Source organism: Salminus brasiliensis, chromosome 5, assembly GCF_030463535.1.
Source record: "Salminus brasiliensis chromosome 5, fSalBra1.hap2, whole genome shotgun sequence".
In the NCBI taxonomy this organism is placed as follows: domain Eukaryota; kingdom Metazoa; phylum Chordata; class Actinopteri; order Characiformes; family Bryconidae; genus Salminus; species Salminus brasiliensis.
The window spans coordinates 29,546,116-29,564,398 of NC_132882.1; the positions used below are offsets into that span (position 1 = coordinate 29,546,116).

Consider the following 18,283-nt stretch of genomic DNA (forward strand, 5'->3'; position numbering starts at 1 on the left):
GCACATGCGTCTGTTAGCTGTTGTTTGGGAGTTTGAGAATGTTCTGGCTACCTAGCAATGCTGCATCAGCAGCAGTTCGAAAAGACGTGTGGTTGTCTTCACCCTCCTAGTGTTGGGGCATTGCGACTGATAGACAGAGTTTACATGAACAGGGTTTGGGTAATAACTAGAAAGAAAATGGGGTAAAATTAAACATAAATTACATATAAAAAACAAACGCCATTCATGTAAAAATCCAACGACACTCTATGAGGAACTCAATTCTATAAAGAACTGCTCTATTTAGTAAAACCAGAAAATTCAGACGGCCCTCCCTTAACAACCAGAAGGAAGAACTCTGAAGCCTCTCATTATGAGAAATGTGGTTCTCCATATCTTCTTCAAATGAGATTTGGGATGGCCCTCAGCGCACTCTTAGCGCAATGCTAGCCAGCATGGATGTCTGTTAGTTAAAGGGACATAACCGCTGGTTAGCACTCCCCTCCAAGCGTGTTCATCTGTGTAATGAAGCATTATGAAAAGATGTAGTTGGCCAGCTTTATGTTACACAGATCTTGTGGTTAGGGTTTAAACTATACAAAATGAACTGTCTGCCACCATCATTTTAAATGGAATCGTTAAATGGAACGTACTGTTCAAAGTAGCCCCAGAACAGCCTCAATGTTACACTGAGGCACAATGCTTATGTCCAGAAATGTTATGAACCATAAAATGATGGGGCTTCCTGTTCATATAGTGCAGGTCAATCTCGCTGTGCACTCAGCCAACTGTGCCAGCCATTTCACTGATAAGAACAGAGGAACTGGCTTGGCTAAGAGAGATGTGGGGCAATTTCTAGAGAAATTTGTGGGATGTGAAAATGGGCACAGGCAAACACCCACACACACACAGACATGCTTGCATAAACACTTACCATATCTCAGTTGGGCTGCGGTTGGGGGAGCCATTTCCAGCTGCTCTGTAAGGACAGAGAGAGAATAAAAAATGACCACGTCATCTCCTGAGACATAAATGTGAAGCAGGACCTTGGAGTCATTGCTGGCCCGCGGGCAGAGTGTAAGGGCAGCAAGGGGGTGGTGGATTAGACAGCTCTGACGGCACACTAGACCCACTAGAGACAAACGCACAGATGGGCACACACACAGGAGCGCAGACTAACCTGAGATAAACAAAAGCTGTGAAATTCAACAAGCCAATTATTGCTTAAGCAATCTGGGACAAATGTCAGACAAAAAAATGCACCACATTAGGAAATTAGTAATAAGACTGCATGTAAACGTATTATACTCTAACCTACCTATAACTCTAATCTAATTACAGAGTCTGGTGGCTGATTAGTGTCACTCTTTCTTGGATAAACTGCAACAGTCAGAATGAATTGAATCTAATAAAAGTCCAGCAGGTAAATTAAACTGTTGAAGCAAGAAATAAAGCTTCTAGAGGCATTTCAGAAAAATCAGCACTGACAGCAAGCTTACAACTCACAAAAGTGGAATGCTGCTCACATACTGTATGCTGTGCTCCAGGACTGAGCAGCTTATTTACTCTCCATATGCTAGGCTTGGCATATAGAGAAAAATGGCTGCATTACATTCAAGTCCTATGAAAAAAAAAATCTGCCGTATGTGTTGAATGGCGTTTACTGGCAAGTTCATAGCCCCAGGGTCTGATTTTGGTCGAACCAATACACATAATTAAGCACCGGTTATTACTATTACTACTACCCACTTTTTTCATAGTGTGGTATACGGTTTTCCTGCTGGCTTCTGCCTCATATTAAAACGTATTATATTAAAGCTGAAATAAGAGTTTTTTTTCTCCATGGTTCTGGATCTGTAGCCCACTCGCTAGACTTGCCTTTCTGAGCTAGCTCAGCTACAGCTCCACCAGTATCAAAAACTCAGTTTGGCTTTGCTGCTGACTAACTGCTGAGCTGCTGCTGAGTGTTTAGACTAAAAAGGCAAGTCGGGAGACTGGCGAGGGCAAACTGCTACAGGTTCTGCTGTGTTTACACTATCTAGCTATATTTAGATAGGCTGGCCAACACGCCAAACACCACAGCACAGTCCGCGTTCCAGCTGAGGCTTCTATATGGTCTTACCGCTACGCCACCCAAGTTATTACTAACTGATGTTTCCACATTTGACAAGCACTACTTGTCAAAGATGAAAACATGGGAAAATTGTGCTCATTCCAACCACTCCTGAATTCCGATATCTACATAGCAGGGACCTGGCAGGTAATAAATAATGTAATGGGTCTACTCTATGAACCTTCATAATGGTTATATAATAGGCCATTTTATGAACTCCTTCTATCTTTCCCTACATAGTAAGAATGCACTGACATGGGAATTCTGAGCCGATGCCAATATCCAATATTTTTTATGTTGGCCTACATATCAGCAGATCCCCATACATAAATATTTCAACAGAACTCATACAGACTACAATAAGCAGGATTAGCATTACAGAGAATCCAGTAAGCTTAAGAGCTGTAAAATGAATAAAAAGTAAGATATTTTAGTGCAGTAGCCCAGCAAAACCTAAAATTAGGAAATATGACATAAAAGATGAAGTACAGTGAACCCAGACTGCAGAGCAAGCTTTGTAAACTATATATTTAGCTTATATATATGGCATCTTTCCCCCACTTAAATTCAGAGTTCAGTTAAGTCCATCATTAAGAAATGGAAGGAATATGGCAGATGTGTAAATCTGCCAACAGCAGGCCGTCCTCACAAACTGAGTGCAAGAAGGAGACTAGTGAGGGAGGCCACCTATGAATACATTTATATGTACTTATACATATTGACTACACTAGTGTGTGTGTGTGTATTTGACTGCATAAAATATGACCTCTGCAATCAAAAACAAACTGACCACTGGTTATGTTGTATGAGCATGACTACCACAAGTTGTGAATCAGTGGATGAGCTACAGCCTCTAACTGTACACCTGCAATGTGGAGATCCAAGGGAGAGTCTACATACAGTGAAATTGTACTCCACAATGCCTTGCTAGGTTCTTTGTCACAACACAGAGATATCAAGGAGCTTTCTTTCCATTTTTCTTGCACTTCCAGGCACTCCTGCACTGCAGGCCTACCACTGCTTTCCTAAGCCCCACTTTCTGCAGGGGAGATGTCAGTACATCTATGCTTTGCAAAGATAAAAGATCGAAGAAGTTCTACCCAAGTCAGCTTTCCCTGCAAAAAAGATTGAGGCGTAGACACGTCTAACAAGGAGAACGTCAGACAAGCAGTTTTGGATCTCAGTACAGGCTGAAAGAAGCCCTCGCTATAAATAAGAGATGAGGAATTTGGGCATTGTTTTTCATTAAAAAGCCAACTGCAGACTTGCCCTTTCCTTTCACAGAGGGAAGCAGATGTACAGTCATCTAGACAGCTTGTTAAGCAGGTCTCTTATTGGCAAACCACCCTCAAATTTACATCTGGACGGCCCTGTGATTTAAGAAAGCTTCAATTCTCAGTTCTTGCAAGGATGACTTTGTTAGCTTTCATGTCACTAGAGGCAATTTCACTTTTTTCATTTCTATTTAGAACTTTTATTCAAAACTGACGGCTCCAACCACAATTTAGACTGGACCGCTTCTGTGGCCAGTGAGTATCCATCATTAAGGCTTAGCCTACTGAATGCTTATTTGTCGATCTTACAGCCTCATGCTGATGTAGCCTCCATTAAAATGTCTAGTGCTAGATGTTTAATGCCAGCCACAGCAATTTACAGCTATGTAAACAGCCCTGTTGCTATATAAAGCGGGAAAGCTACAACATTTACAGTGTGCGACTTCCAAGGCTTCCAAAGAATCATGTCGCTAATAAATCAGATTTGGTGTTGAACACTTTTCCACCACTTTCCCTCAACAACGAGAAGTGAAAAGCACAGGCACTCTCTTTTAACAGTGATTAGATCCTAAATTAAAAGGTATAGTGTGAAATCTAGGAGGGATCTTGCCTCTATCTTTTCCATGCACAGTCTCATGACAGCAACACAAGGAAGTTGTTTTAATCAGACAAGATCATGTACGGGTTCTCTGCTCTCTACCCCAAGAGCCCGGAATGACAGAGCTGCTTTGCAGATGAAGGAAATGCTGAACCTGCTGTTCAGTGTGGGCTGCCGCACTACAGCAGCAATGTGATCACCAGAGCTGCTCTTCTTAAAATTCAAGACCTGCAGTGTGTGTAAGACCACTGTCCATTAAACCTAAATGACGGTTTAGGCCAGTGGTCTATGGGCACATACACAGTTATCGTCTTTAGAACCCTTTTACTGCTATGACCTGCTGCAAACGTGATGCATAGCCAGAAACCAGCTTCTGGCGGCCTTCCTGAGGAATCCTAGCCCATTCCTTATGGGCAGTGGCCTCCAGTTCACTAATATTTTGGGGTTTTGCATGTGACAACCGCCTTCTTCAAGTCCCACCAAAGATATTTTCTATAGGGTTCAAATCAGGTGACTGTGACAGCCACTCCAGAATCTTCCAGGACTTCTTCTGAAACCAAGCCTCTTCTGTGCTTGGGATCACTGTGCTAGTGGAAGGTCCAATGATGCCCGAGCTTCAGCTTCCTCACAGAAGCCATGACAATGTCTCCTAGGATTTCCTGATACTTTATTAAATTCATCTTGCTCAAACACACACACTGCAGATTTCCAATGCCAGAGGAAGCAAAGCAGCCTCAGAACATTACCAAGTCACCACCATTCTTCACTGCTGGCAGGGTAAGCATACGTCTTTTCAGCAAATGCTCGCAAAATAGGCTAATTAGCAAGAGAAATGGAAACTTTGACTAATTAATCTAATTTGCAGTGGGGCTTGAATAATTTTATGGTATAGTATAGTATGCTTGTTATGCTCAAAGAATCTATCTGTTAACTAATTTTATTCTATTACATGTTCTGAAAGGTAGTTCTTTTAAGAGCACTGCTTAAAGTCGTCCTTAAATTAAACCCTTTTTTTCAACATGTTAGTTTCTAGTCACATTAATCATGGTTCATTTATCTGTTCCATAGTTTTATGTCTTTCTGTAATCTTTGACTGAATGTTGTTCACCAAAGGGTAAATAATATTAATTTGTAAACTTATCACATATTCTGCATGTACAGACCTAACTTCTACAAAATCCTTTATCTTCTCCTCTGCCTGTGTTGTCTTTACTACCTTGTCTAAAGCATGTGGAGACCAAGTTGCAGGGAGTAGTCCTCCACGACTGACTGTACCCTAGAGTCCAGGTCTGATTCCAAGTTTGTTTGGGGTTTGATTTTCAATCAAATTCCAAAAGATAAGAGGTTCTGAGTGGCTCATCAGTCTATTGTGAGTTAGAATCCCGAGCCATGTCTCTTTGCCATCAGCAGCTAGAGTCCAAGAGAGCACAATTGGCCGTGCTCTCTCCAAGTGGGTAGATGACCTCTCTCCCCTCATCACTCTTAAGGTGACGTTGGCCGGTACAAGCGTCTGTTAGCTGGTGCTGTGTAGCTGGGACCTCACGTTTTCCTCAGAGCGTGTAGGCTGTCTGGTGATGCCACAAAGGCGGCTGTTTGAATTGAAGTGGTGGCTGGCTTTGCATGTATCAGAGGAGACATACATGAAGTCCTTAAGTCCCCCAAAGGAAACTGCAGCTGTACAGTAGGGATACATTTTACTGCACGTAAATGGACACACTTATAATATAGGTCAGAAATGTACATAATTTTAACATGTTTGTTACATTTACATGACATTTAAGTCAAGTCTATTCAAAGCAGGAGCTAGAGAAAACAATATTGGACCTTCCTCACCTCACACCTACGTTATTCAGGCTGGCTGAGAAAGCCTGCTTTGTGAAATCCCCCCCCCCACGTTCAGTTGCATTAGTTCAGACAGTGTGTCTCCAAGCCTCTGCATTTAGCACTATCTAAAATTGATACTCTAGTGCATCACCTCAAGTGAAAAAGAGCAGGTCTCCTGGTGCCTTGTGTCACACTTTCACACTCCTGCTTATATGCTTTAGCACATTTGTACTTCTCAGCCAGCCTCTCCTGGGGGGGTAAAAAATCCTGGTATCCTGGTTTAGGCATAACTGCCTCCATGAAAGTGAATACAACCCTCAGCAGCTACAGGGCTATAGCCTGACAAGCTTGCAAAACAGTACTATAAGTCATGTACTACTGGGTCACGTCATGTCCTGGTTGACAATCATAGTCTCACAAGAGGTAAACTCCATCATCTTTCTATTATTACTGCCTGGGACCACTGGGTGATAGGTGTCTGGAGGACATGGCTAGCACAGCAACAGTAAAGTGATGTATAGAGGGAGAAGGGAAGCTGTGAGGAACAGTGAAGGCCACAGGCATTTAATCATGGCAGGACAAAATCACAGCTCCAGTGCCATGTGAGGCTGTATTTAAATGCTTGAATCCTTAATATTCTCAAAGGCAAGACACGAGAATGAACCGTCAAATGTGAACCAAGGACAGTGACTCGATTCTGAACATGTTCAAAGAAAATTCAACCCTGTAAGAATGGTGCTGCTGGTTGAACATTTTGTATCTTTACTGCTACAACAATTTGCATTCATGGAGAAAAAAGTTTTATTCATGTACCACTTAACCTCCTACCTTGTAAGTCCACTTTACTGGTACACAGTTAGATTTCGTTGACCCACCTGTCGATGCACAAAACTCATTCTGTAACCCTTCATCAGTGGTCAGTTTCAAACACTGACAAGTGTAAAAACTCCAGCTATATAGTGCCTAAAACACTCACACCATGGCAGACTGACTGTTGTTTTGACAGTACCTGGTCAAGAGTGGCCCTGTGGTCAGAGAAATGACCAATGTTGAGTGGTAAAAGGTGGATAATGAAAATTGAGAAGCCGCAAACAAAGCCGCAGTACCTACTCAAACATACTTCAGAATATTATAGGCCCGGAATATTATACCTACCTCTAGGCTGAGACTAAATGGCTTATCTCTCAAAGTCTCAACAAACCATCCTCCAGCCCAAACTCACTTCACGTTTTCCCACCTAGGAGTTTATAACACCCTGGCATATCTAAAGTGCCCGCCCCTGGCCCAATCAGCATTCGCCACTGCACACTGAACATTGTAAAAAAAAGTCCTTTGAGGTGAAAGGTGTGAAATAGTGTACGTGTAAGAATGCGTGCTGTGGTGTGAATGTCTTGGAGCCTAACTTGTTTTGGCTCAGATTATTCTGGCAAGAGACACTGTAAATATGAAACATCTAACTATCATGTTCCACTAACTGGTACATTATGACCCATGTCATAATGACCCATATATAAAAACTATAATAACACTCTTTTAATGAATATTATTGTGATTCTGTAATCCCCAGATCTCTTACAACATTTAACCAACCTTTAAGCATAGGGGTGATCGATTGTGCTTTGAGTTGTATTGCTGCCAGTGGCATTAGCAGTACTGCACAGGTGGAGGGATGTGTTTTGTGGAAATACCACCAAATCTTGGATGCAAATGTCAAACCATTTGTTAAAGTAGTATTCTGTATCAATTCCACATTAAAATAACAGCTAGAGAATCCCCTTTATGCTTCATAAAAAAAAGGGAGAACAGCATCTTTGTCATTTCTCAGCTGTAACGCTGTGTAACCAGAGCTATATTTCTGTCAAATCTTGGAGTATTACTTTCACTTACAGTGATGATTCTGTGTCACTCAGCTTGCCCAGAAATGCATGTGTAAAGCATGGGGCTAAGAGCAAGAAATGCCAATTCTCACACATGCTGCTTTAAAAGACTGAAGCTGAGAAAAGGATGGTTTCTACTGCATGATAATAAACCAGAACATACATAAAACCAGCATGGACTACCTGAAGACATAAACTAAGGCTTTTAAAATGGCAAAAGATATGTGGATAGATATTAAACAAGCTGTACAGCAAGATAACTGAAGAATATCCCAAATTTGCTTCTGCAAAGCAGAGTGGGAAAAAAAATACAACAAGAACTACAAGAATGAAAAGACCTTTAGTTCCTACAATTAGCATGCAAGCTGTGCTGTCTGCAAAAGGGTGTGTTACTAAGTCCTGACCTTATAAGGTGCCCACATTTTCACGTTAATATGTTTAGTTTCTTTTTTATGTTACAAAAGACATTACATTTCTGGGAATTTGATGAAACCGTTGTATAGAGAGTATATAATGGACCTGTAAGTAACAGAATGCTCAGTAAACACTACACAGTGTTTGCCCTCATTTCCCTATTGCTAGATTTTTGAGACCAGGCAGGCAGCAGCAGCACGAAGCAGCACCCAATCAGAGCAAGTAACCATACTGTTACCATACATGGCAGCAGGCAACAAGAGGGTTTTTGGAGAAAAAATAAGTGAACACTGACCAAAGTGGCTGCACACTGTTGCTGGTTGGGTTTGGAGCACTGGAGTAAAATATTTACAGCATCTTTCTCCTCTAAGCTGCTCACTTGCAACAGAAGAGGCCATAGGACTGGAAAGAGCATGGCCCTGTATGAGAATGATGGATGTTTTCATTCCCTACTTTCTTTTCCTATAAAAACTAGTGCAGAAACAGCAAATACTGCAAAGCCCTGAGCTCCATTTTAGCAGAGAATGGAGATTTCTCATGTTTATTTATGCACTTTGTCGCAGTGTGTTAGCCTTGTGTGATCGCTTGTGTAGTCCACATTTTCAGACAGTCCCCAGACTGCAAGTGTATAATTTGGAATGGAGCAAAAATGTGGAATCTTGGGCTGAGGGTTTGATAACCTGAGAGCCTATTAAACTTCTGGTTATTGACCAGAAGTAAAAGGTAGATGATAGGTGAGTGTATAAATATGTTGCTTTCATGCAGCCTTCCAGTTTCTGAAGTAGACACATAATATTTTGTTCTTTTTTTTAAGTGCTCACTGAAACTATGGGCCCCTTTCATGTCTCTGAAGTATGCAATAGAGAGTTGCAGAAGAATCCTCTATGCTCTAAAATAGAATGGCGCATTGATCGTCTTACTTTGACATCCTAGCCACACCTGGCTCTTAAGAGCCCAATTTGGCGAGAGATGAAGATGGCGAAAGAGTTTTTTGTGTTGCTTCAGCAGATCAATTGCATTCTAGTGCTGATCAATATGGAGTAGACCTCTCCTACGTAGATGGCCGGTGCTTTGCAGACCTCAAAAAAAAAAAAAAAAAAAAACTCCCATCATTATAAATTAAATGTCCAATAAATTAGATGAAAATCATTAATAAGATATGACAGACTGTTTGCCACAAACACGCAAGGACGTTGCCATGTAAGCCATATGGGAGAGAGCTCGTGTGTAGCGGGGAATGAAAGGCAAAAGGCACTCGGCTGGACTCTGAAGTATAAAGTGCAGCCAGAGGGACAGATGGGATTGTCCTTAATTGAATCATAACTTTTAGCCTTTCTAAAAGAGGACAGCCAGGGCCGCTAGTGAGATACTCAGCCGTCCTCATCTGCACTCCCAGTTTACTGAGAGATTTCCGAGCTTGTATTTGTCTGTGCATTCCGATAAAGACAAAACATGCAATGAGGCAAAATCTATTATTTGTATTCAAATGGACTTAATAATTTAATTTCTATTATAACCAAAACAGAGAGATCCTGGACACCTATCCAATCACAACTGGCAGACTTAAAAGTTGTTCTTTTATTTTTTTGCTTTTTCCTAGTCAGGTTGGTGCAGAACCTATCCGGAAACACTGGTCACAAAGTGTCGGGCAATATGATGATATTTCATCGACCTGTGATCAATTATGTTAATGTGATACACAACATACTTCTCTGAGCATATTGTGGATGTTGTTGGTGCTTGAGGACTGACCAACACTGACCAACTGCATATTTAATTACAGAGAGTGTTATTAGTCCTGTTTAATTGGATAAAGTGCAGAAATTTGGAACAGTAATTACTGTACTTAATAAGGGAGAGTATCTCAATAGCAGGTTTTAAAATCTGCTGCTGCTGATGCATTTTTTTTATGCATACTTTAAATATTATCATTTAGCTTTACCATATCATCCAATCCTGGTACAGAATTAATAGACTGATTTTCAGTTTTATCAAATTTATACAGACAGAGGCATTTACCATTTGTGTTGGACACAGGAGGAACCCAGGGAGCAGAGAGGATTCACAGGGGCCCAACAGTAGCAGAACTCAGGTACTGAACCCACAACCCTCTCATCAATAACCCATTGCTCTAACCACTGAGTCACAACTGCCCCTTGCTAATTATTCCTTCATACCATTGTGAGCAAGAAAATTAAAATGTAGACACTCAAACTCGTGTTTGTTTAAGAGTTGTTGTAAATAGAAAACTGTATGTTGCTTGCAATAGTTGAATCATTTGGTTTGGTTTAGACAAAGGTCTAGCACAATTAATCTAATACATACATCTAATAGATAAAAAATCAGTTAATTTATATCTGTGTTCTTTTGTTATAGTTTGTTTTACAAAGTTAGTAAAGTAATGTGTAAGTTCATCCTGATGCCTTAAGTCTGTATTAGGTTTATTAAATCTATGGTATAGAATCGGTATCAGGTATCGCCCCATAAGTTTATGTATCGTATCGGTAAACAACATCTGAGCACCAGCCCAACCAAAATCACATACTTACTTTTTACTGTATATATCAAAGACCAACATAAAAATTACATCCTAGGACGTCTTTCATGCTTCTTTTTTAGTCAGTTATTACCTAAAGACTAACTCAAATATTACAAAATATGTTCATTTACTTTTTTATCTGTTTTTGTCATTAGTCTTGTCCTGTGTGAGAAGAATCCATCACCTCAGTAAACGGTGAGTAACCAAAGTAATAAAGGTTCATTTAAATGTTTGCAGAAGCCCATTTGTGTGAACTGGCTTTTTTATTGCTGCGGTAAGGATGTGGAAGAAGGAAGAGGATGGAAATCGATGTTTCCCTGGACTCACAGCCAGAAGGGTGACCACATACATCAACCTCCGTCAGATCCACTACAAGCGGCCTGTGGAAGATGCACAGCGGAGACTGTTACAAATCTGCCAGTGCTCAGAAACAACACAGAAGCATCATAAGCAGAAGAGCGGTAGTGATCATTAAAAATCTGTTAGTGCTCAGACATGGTGCAGTAGGATCATATATCTCGCTCAGTAACAGCCTCTCAGCAGCCTCCAGACTCGCAATCACACGCACACTGATTCACTTCTAAACCTATTTAATGCTTGGCTCTCAAGGTTTGTAGATAAACCTTCTGGCACTCATTTCTATTTTCTATATCTTCTAATGAAACTTACAAACCACACAGCAAATGTATAGCATGTACAGTCCGTTGTGTATGAATTTTACAAAAGCGTGTCTTACTGAGCTTCGTAGATCAGGGCTTTTAGCACAACGAATCAATCCGCTTTTTTACTTTTATGACTTTCACTCAACCAAATCTTTCGAATTGGATTTTAAGAGGGGGTAATTCTGCAAAAACTTCAGCTCATAAGGGTTTAATCTCTTGCTCTGAACCACACAAACAAACACCAATAAATCAGCTAATGCTGCTAATGCATCTAGCTAAGAAATGTGCTTTGAGACAGCTCATTTGTTCTCCTTTAGAAGAGCAAACATATTTATGGAAGCCATTATGATATTTGATAGTAAATGTGGGAAGGTAAAATCACCAGCCTTTAAATCATTTTGTGACTCAAAGTAAGGCTATATTAAAGCCTGAGAAGGCTCTTTAAGCATCAACTGTCTATATGCTCCCCTTATAAACGTCCTTTATTTCATTCGAATAATAAAATAAAATGCAGAGTGCCCAGCCTAAGATGGATAACACCCTGATGGAATGAGATCAGATTACTGAGAAAGCTGAGGCAGGTAAAGGTTATGAAGCTGATGCCACATCACACCTCCATCTAACCTGGTCATGTGCCAGTGGGCACCAGAGCTTGGGAAAAGTTTCACATTACAAGGCAGCTTCGACTTTCTCAACATTTCTGGAAATTTAAGTATGTTCTAAGGCTGACTTCTGCCCTGCCGGTGCTGCATGAAGGAAGACAACTGCAAATAGAAATCGGAATAAATTAAGGTAAATAAAGTAGGACAGCAGGGACATTTCTCTCCGCACCGAGACGGGTACTGCACACACAACTGTGGCCTCTGAATTCCCCAAAAACCAATTAGAACTAGGCGGTACAGAGACAGAGAGGAAATAATAAGGCCCGTATCCGTCCCCCTGAGCACCTCTATTATAAAAGGCACGTCAAAGGAGTGGAACAAAGAGATAGAAAAGCATCGCAGCTCACATCTTATGCAAATAAGCACGAAGGGACCAGCTGGCAGTCTTGAACTCTGTCACAGAAACACACACACAAACACACCTTGAGGAAAATGTGAGCAGCACTCAGACTGTCTGCTGAAGACCAACCTCAGAGTCTCTGAAGGTGCCAACCTCAGAGTCTCTAGATGTTACTGATCATTGCAGCTAATAAGTCAATAAATCAAAGCTGCAAAAGGCCCTCATCACTAGGAGTGTAAGAAAATATTGATGCATTGAAGTATTGCGATATTATGTTTTGCAATCCTGTACCTAAAACAGTGTTGATTTTAAATGAATAGTTTACACATTTAATTCATAATTTAATTGAATGAATAGTATAAATGTTCCATTTTAAAATGGAATTATAATATTAGTTTACATGTTTCAATTATGATTTGAATTGATTAATATTTTTCACATTGAATGTATAATCTAATTTAATTATTAGTTTACATGTTTAATTTATAATTTCATTTCATTAATAGTTTACGGTAGTTACAGTGGTTCATTTTGTGTTGTGTTTAAACCCCAACCTCTAGATGGCAGCTCTGCACTCTTTAGATCCCACCGTTCTGATTGGTTAAATCTTTTACTCAGATTTCATGCAGATGATGTTTTTTATTTGACAGTTTTTCTTAAAATTGAAAGTAGTAGACCACTGTATCTTAAAATGTAATCACTACTGGTCACAGTGATTTTATCACAGTTAAAAAGAAACCATAATTTTTTTTCATTTCTGTACAATGAAATGGTTAAAATATGAACAGTCATTCGGGTGGTTTAGTGTTAAATGCTCTATTCTAGGGAGACTTACTAAGTCAGAATTGTTCACAGTGGTGGGAACAGAAACCAGATATTAGGACCATTTAATGTATCTAAAAGCTACACCATCACAAAGCTATTCTTCAGAGGTAAATAAAATGACCCTATCCTATAATTGTTTACTATCACCACCACTGTTGCTTTTTTTTTCAAATCAAACCACTCTAAAGTTTAAAAAAACATCAGTGTAATTCCCTTTAACAGTGGTTAGACCTGACATGCTTAAGTTTTTGCTGCATTATTAAAGTTATATGTGTGAATACAGTATTTTATCACAATTTCAAAAGTGTCTCACATCTATAAAATGTTACAACTTTATCTATCTAGTTTATAAAGGCTGTAACAATGAAAATACTTCAATTCAATATCAATTCTGAAATATAGAAATTCTTAGGAGAGGTAGGTCACATGGTTAGGAATAGCCACTGATTTCCCAAGGTAGAGCAGATGATGTCACTTACCTGTGACTACTAAAGGTTTGTTTGAATCATGGTGGGGGTGGTTTTGAACAGTGTGCTTGCGGTACCCTGTCTGTGCCAGTTTTCTAAGTTCCCCCTTCAACTTGGTGTTTCTGTAAAAAATGTTTAATCTCCACCAGCAAAACTACACTGAACTGAAACACCTGAAGCAGCAGCATCGTGTGCATTAGTGCTGGGCCAAGTTGGCGACCGGGAGTAATAGCTATTGGGGCAGAGTGAGCAAAGCAGATCACAGGTAAGCTGACCTCTCTCTGTGGCCCCAAGCTTTTGGACTGCCAGCAGGTTATTACACACTTCTATTACCAAAGAATAGCCCCCACTAGTTTGTATAGAAGTCCTTTCTGCATTTGCGAACCAATCTGTGTAATATGAAATTTGATCCCTGAAGACTTTTTTGAAACATACAAAATATAGAATATTTTCAAATGATCTGAACATTTTCAGGTACCGTATCACCGTAGGGACATCACAGTATTCCACTTTTATGTGTCATTATATGCCTACAGTTTTGTAACATTCAAATGCACAAGGTCAGAGGATGGAGATCTTTGGTATATCTTTGGTGATCTTGGTGAGTGAGTGGTGTTGAATTGTGTGGAAGGTGTGTGTGTGTGTGTGTGTGTGGACGAGCACTCTTCTTGTAGAACTACCATATTAATGCAATTCTATCCAATTCAGTTCAATGTCATATAGTTCTAGACCATGTTTAACTTAATGTTTCTAGTGTTTGTGCCATTTTGGACTATTCTGGAATAAAATCACATGCAGATTATAAAGTTTTTGACTGTTTGCATTTTCCAATTACAAACGTCCATTATTTTATTAGCCTCCCTCTCTTTAATGGCACCCAAAGAAAAGCATTACACAACCAATCTAGGACTGATGTGATCCTGATGTAATGAGGTCAGATTACTGAAAAAGCTTTTTCAAGGTCTTAAGTGTACAGTTGTGGTCAGATGTTTACATACACTCATCATGGATATGCATGTTATGATAATATTGGCCTTTCAATAAACACTTAAAACACTTTAGTAATTTAGTAATTCAGTAGAGATGTGTTAAGAAGCCCTCTACATTTTGTCAGTGATCATGACTGACTACAGCTGGTAGCTTCTCTGTGCTCATATAAAAAGGGTTTGACTGTTTGACAGCAGTTGGTAGCCACTTTGTCAAAGTCTAAACAAATACTTAAATTGTTTCTGATGGTCTGGAAAGACCCGGGAACCACCAAGGAACATGGCTGCTATGAAATCCTGAACCAGATTTGTAGCGCTTTGTTTGCCGTACAAGAATAAAAACTTAAACTCAAAAAATTAACAAAACTTTGACTGACTGACTATATGGACAAAAGAAATGTAGGATATTATTATGGTCAGATGAGACAAAGGTTGAGTTTTTGGTCACACTGAACAAAGTTCATGTTTGGAGGAGTAAAGATGGAAGATTCAACCAAATGAACAGTGTGCAAACTATAAATGCACCTGCACAGTTGATGGAATTAAGTGGGTGGAATTATAAAGAAGGTGAACTCGAACCATCAGCTAGACGGTTGAAACTTTGTGGAATAGGTAGAACAGGCCAATGTTAACCTACCCTGAGTCCTGGCCTCAGATATGTGGACTGAGTCTAGAAGTCTGGTCTGTGCCCGGAAAACCTACCAATTCTGCCAAGAAGCGTGGTTAAATATCCAAGCTGAATTCTGTTAACAGACACTCATTCTACAGAGTAATCACAGAAAGCCCAATATTGCCATGACATTCATGCCCATTATGAATGGAAACTTGTAAACTTTTGTACCCCCAAGTCCCTAAGACTAAGCTGCAGATAACGTTCTGAAGAATATTCCCTCAAATAAAACACTAAGAAACTCAATGCTTTAACTTCCATCTAAAGATCAACACAACCAACTTCTCTGCCACCAGTATCTGAGCCACTAGTGGAGTACTGAATAAACTGCCCTAACCATGGTGTTAATCGCCTGGCCACGACCCTGTACCTGCTTCATCTGTCATTTCCCTGCCCTTCCCACAGCTCATCTCACTGGTTAAAATGCAGTTAGGTGGACATTTTTTTTCCTTTGTGCCGTGAGGCAATAGTGACTTGAATGATAATGGGAGAAGTCTTAAGGGGAGCAATATGACATTATGGCAAGCGTCCTCCAGCAAGCAAGGACAGCGCTGAATAATAGTGCCTCATTTTCCCAGTACAGGGGTCATCATGAGAGATTTAGCAAGAGGACAATTCTGAAATGACCATGGGGAAGGCAAAAGTCATGGCTCTAGCTAAAGTATTTGACCTTTTGTCTAATTCCATTAAATGGCATTTCTGCTTTGATTCCAAATTGTACATGCATGCACACACTTGCAGGCTCATGGGCGTTGAGTATTCGGGGATTGAAAATAAGCCGTCTCAATCGTGAACTGCCGAAACAGTGGATTATCAAGCTTACTAACAGACATGGTAAGTGTGGGCTCAGTTTAAGTGCATAAACTGCACGGCATAAACATTAGTTGAAGTACTCTGACTTTGCTGCTGTTCATGTTGGGCTCATGTAAGTCTGTAAGTGTAAGAAGATGTAAGAAGAAGACCCCAAGCTGCAAACCTTTGTCATCACTTGATCTAATTTCGGCATTTTACACTGATTACACTGGTTGAGAGTGGTGAAAACTGAAGCTGAAGACTGGTATGCGGTGTCATTTCACTGATCTGGTAGTGATGCACTGTGGAATAAGAATTTAGAGCATTTCTATTGGTCTATTCACCCACATCCACATTTTTACCCAGTGTACAGAGCAGCTGCAGGGTTCCAAATATGGAGAAAACTAAAAACAGACAAAAATGGAGGCACAACTCAATGATAAATATTGTATATACACAATAATACTGATTAATTACCAGAGAGACTTCAGACTGCAGTGAAAAGTGATTTTCAAAGCCATGACCATTCTAATAAAATGTGTTTTCCATTGTTATAGACGACACAATGTGACATGTTTAAAGGCATCTGGTGCAGCAGCAGCAGTGATTTCTGAAAAGAAAGCAAGCTTAGACCCTAAAAAGTTTCCTAATATGAGAATAATTTAGACTAGAGAAATTCACTTATCAAGAGGACAATGGGAAATTCATATTTTGTTCTTTTGATCACTCATCCAAACCATCAGGGTGCTTAGGCTGTAGGGAAAGAGATTTCCTCTGATGTGCTGCACCCTGGGAAACCCCAGCAGGGACAGTGGAAAATGTACTCTACCATAGCTTAACAGCTAATTAATGCCTTATTATAATTCACTGTTTAAACAGTGACCAAGAATAAAATATTATCATATTAATATTCTTTAGAAAGCTGTAGTTCTCAATCAGCTCTCATTCACAACAAGGCGATTATCACAGTGAAGCATCTTCATTGGGTCATATGTCAGTCATTATCTGCAAATATCTACAAATATCAAATTTTATTATTTATCATCCAAGCCTACACTTGACTATACATGAAAAAAGCAGGTCAACCATGATAAGTATTGGCAAATTAAGTATCATGTATTAAATATTTCAAAACTCTTATTTGAAACATGCCCCTCACTCTACGTGTTCCATGGCAGCAGCAGATCAGGTGATACAGTCAACTAGATTTCTGAATCAAAAATATTTATTATGGTTAGTTTCATACATACTGCCATGAAGCAAGAGCTTTCCCAGCTAACCTTTTTACAGATTCACTGGAATGAAACATGAGATTCTTTTGAAACTGGGGAGATTTAACCAACGGTGTCCTAAAACTGTCAGACTCCCGTGGCTGTGGATAACAGGAACACTTTAATAAGATCTTCGCATGTTTTTCCAACAAGCAGATATGCAAGTCAAAGTTTTATCTATTTATATATTATAAATATAGATTCACAGAAGATACCTGTCTAACAGGCTACGTTTACAGGTTGGATCCTCCATTATTATTCAAACTGGTTTCAAAGTTTAAAAAGTAAGTAGTAGTAAACTGGCTATGCTAAATTGCCCCTACATGTGTGTGATAAATGATTGTGTGTGATCCAGGGGGTATTCCTGCCTTGTGTACTGTATTCCAGGTAGGCTCTGGACACACCGCAACTCTGACCTGAAAGAAGTGGGTGGACGGAAGGATGGATGGATGGGGAAAAGTTATTAAATACTTTCTAACAGTTTGCTAAAAGTACACCTCTTGACATCCTGTATGTAAAAAGTACATTAGTGAGTGTCCTTTTTGTAATGTCATTTTCATTTTGTCTGATTTTTCTCATTATCTAGTTGAAATCTTTATATTATTAAATATAATCATTATGTTTTTGATGCGGTTTATTCTGATTATCATTCACTTATTAATACCATTAGAAACATATATACAGCAGATGATCTGGTATGAATCATATTCAGTCAGCCTCCTTCACCCCATTCCACACTGGTTGGTTTCCATCCAGAGAAGAATTGTTGGCCAGATATGATTTGGGTAATGGGTCCTTTTTAACACAGTAACACTGAAATATTAGTGGTGCGTTAGTGAGTGTGTGGTGCGGGTACAATGAACAGCCGTGTCTCTGGTGTTTTTACACACGTCAGTGTCGCTGCCTACTGATGATGGGCAAGAGAATAGTGAACACAAACTGTGGATCCATACCAAAGCATAAAGTGAAGCTACAAGACAGCAGTTTTTA

At 39.8% G+C, this 18,283-nt stretch overlaps 1 protein-coding gene across 1 annotated transcript in view; it reads right to left on the minus strand.

Moving 5' to 3' along the window:
- LOC140556326 (transmembrane protein 65-like) overlaps positions 1 to 18,283 on the minus strand; it is a 72,441-nt gene that overhangs the window by 43,808 nt on the left and 10,350 nt on the right. Inside the window, exon 3 of the mRNA XM_072680095.1 lies at positions 914 to 958. Within this exon, the coding sequence (XP_072536196.1) occupies positions 914 to 958 (45 nt within the window). The remainder of the gene's footprint in view (positions 1 to 913; positions 959 to 18,283) is intronic.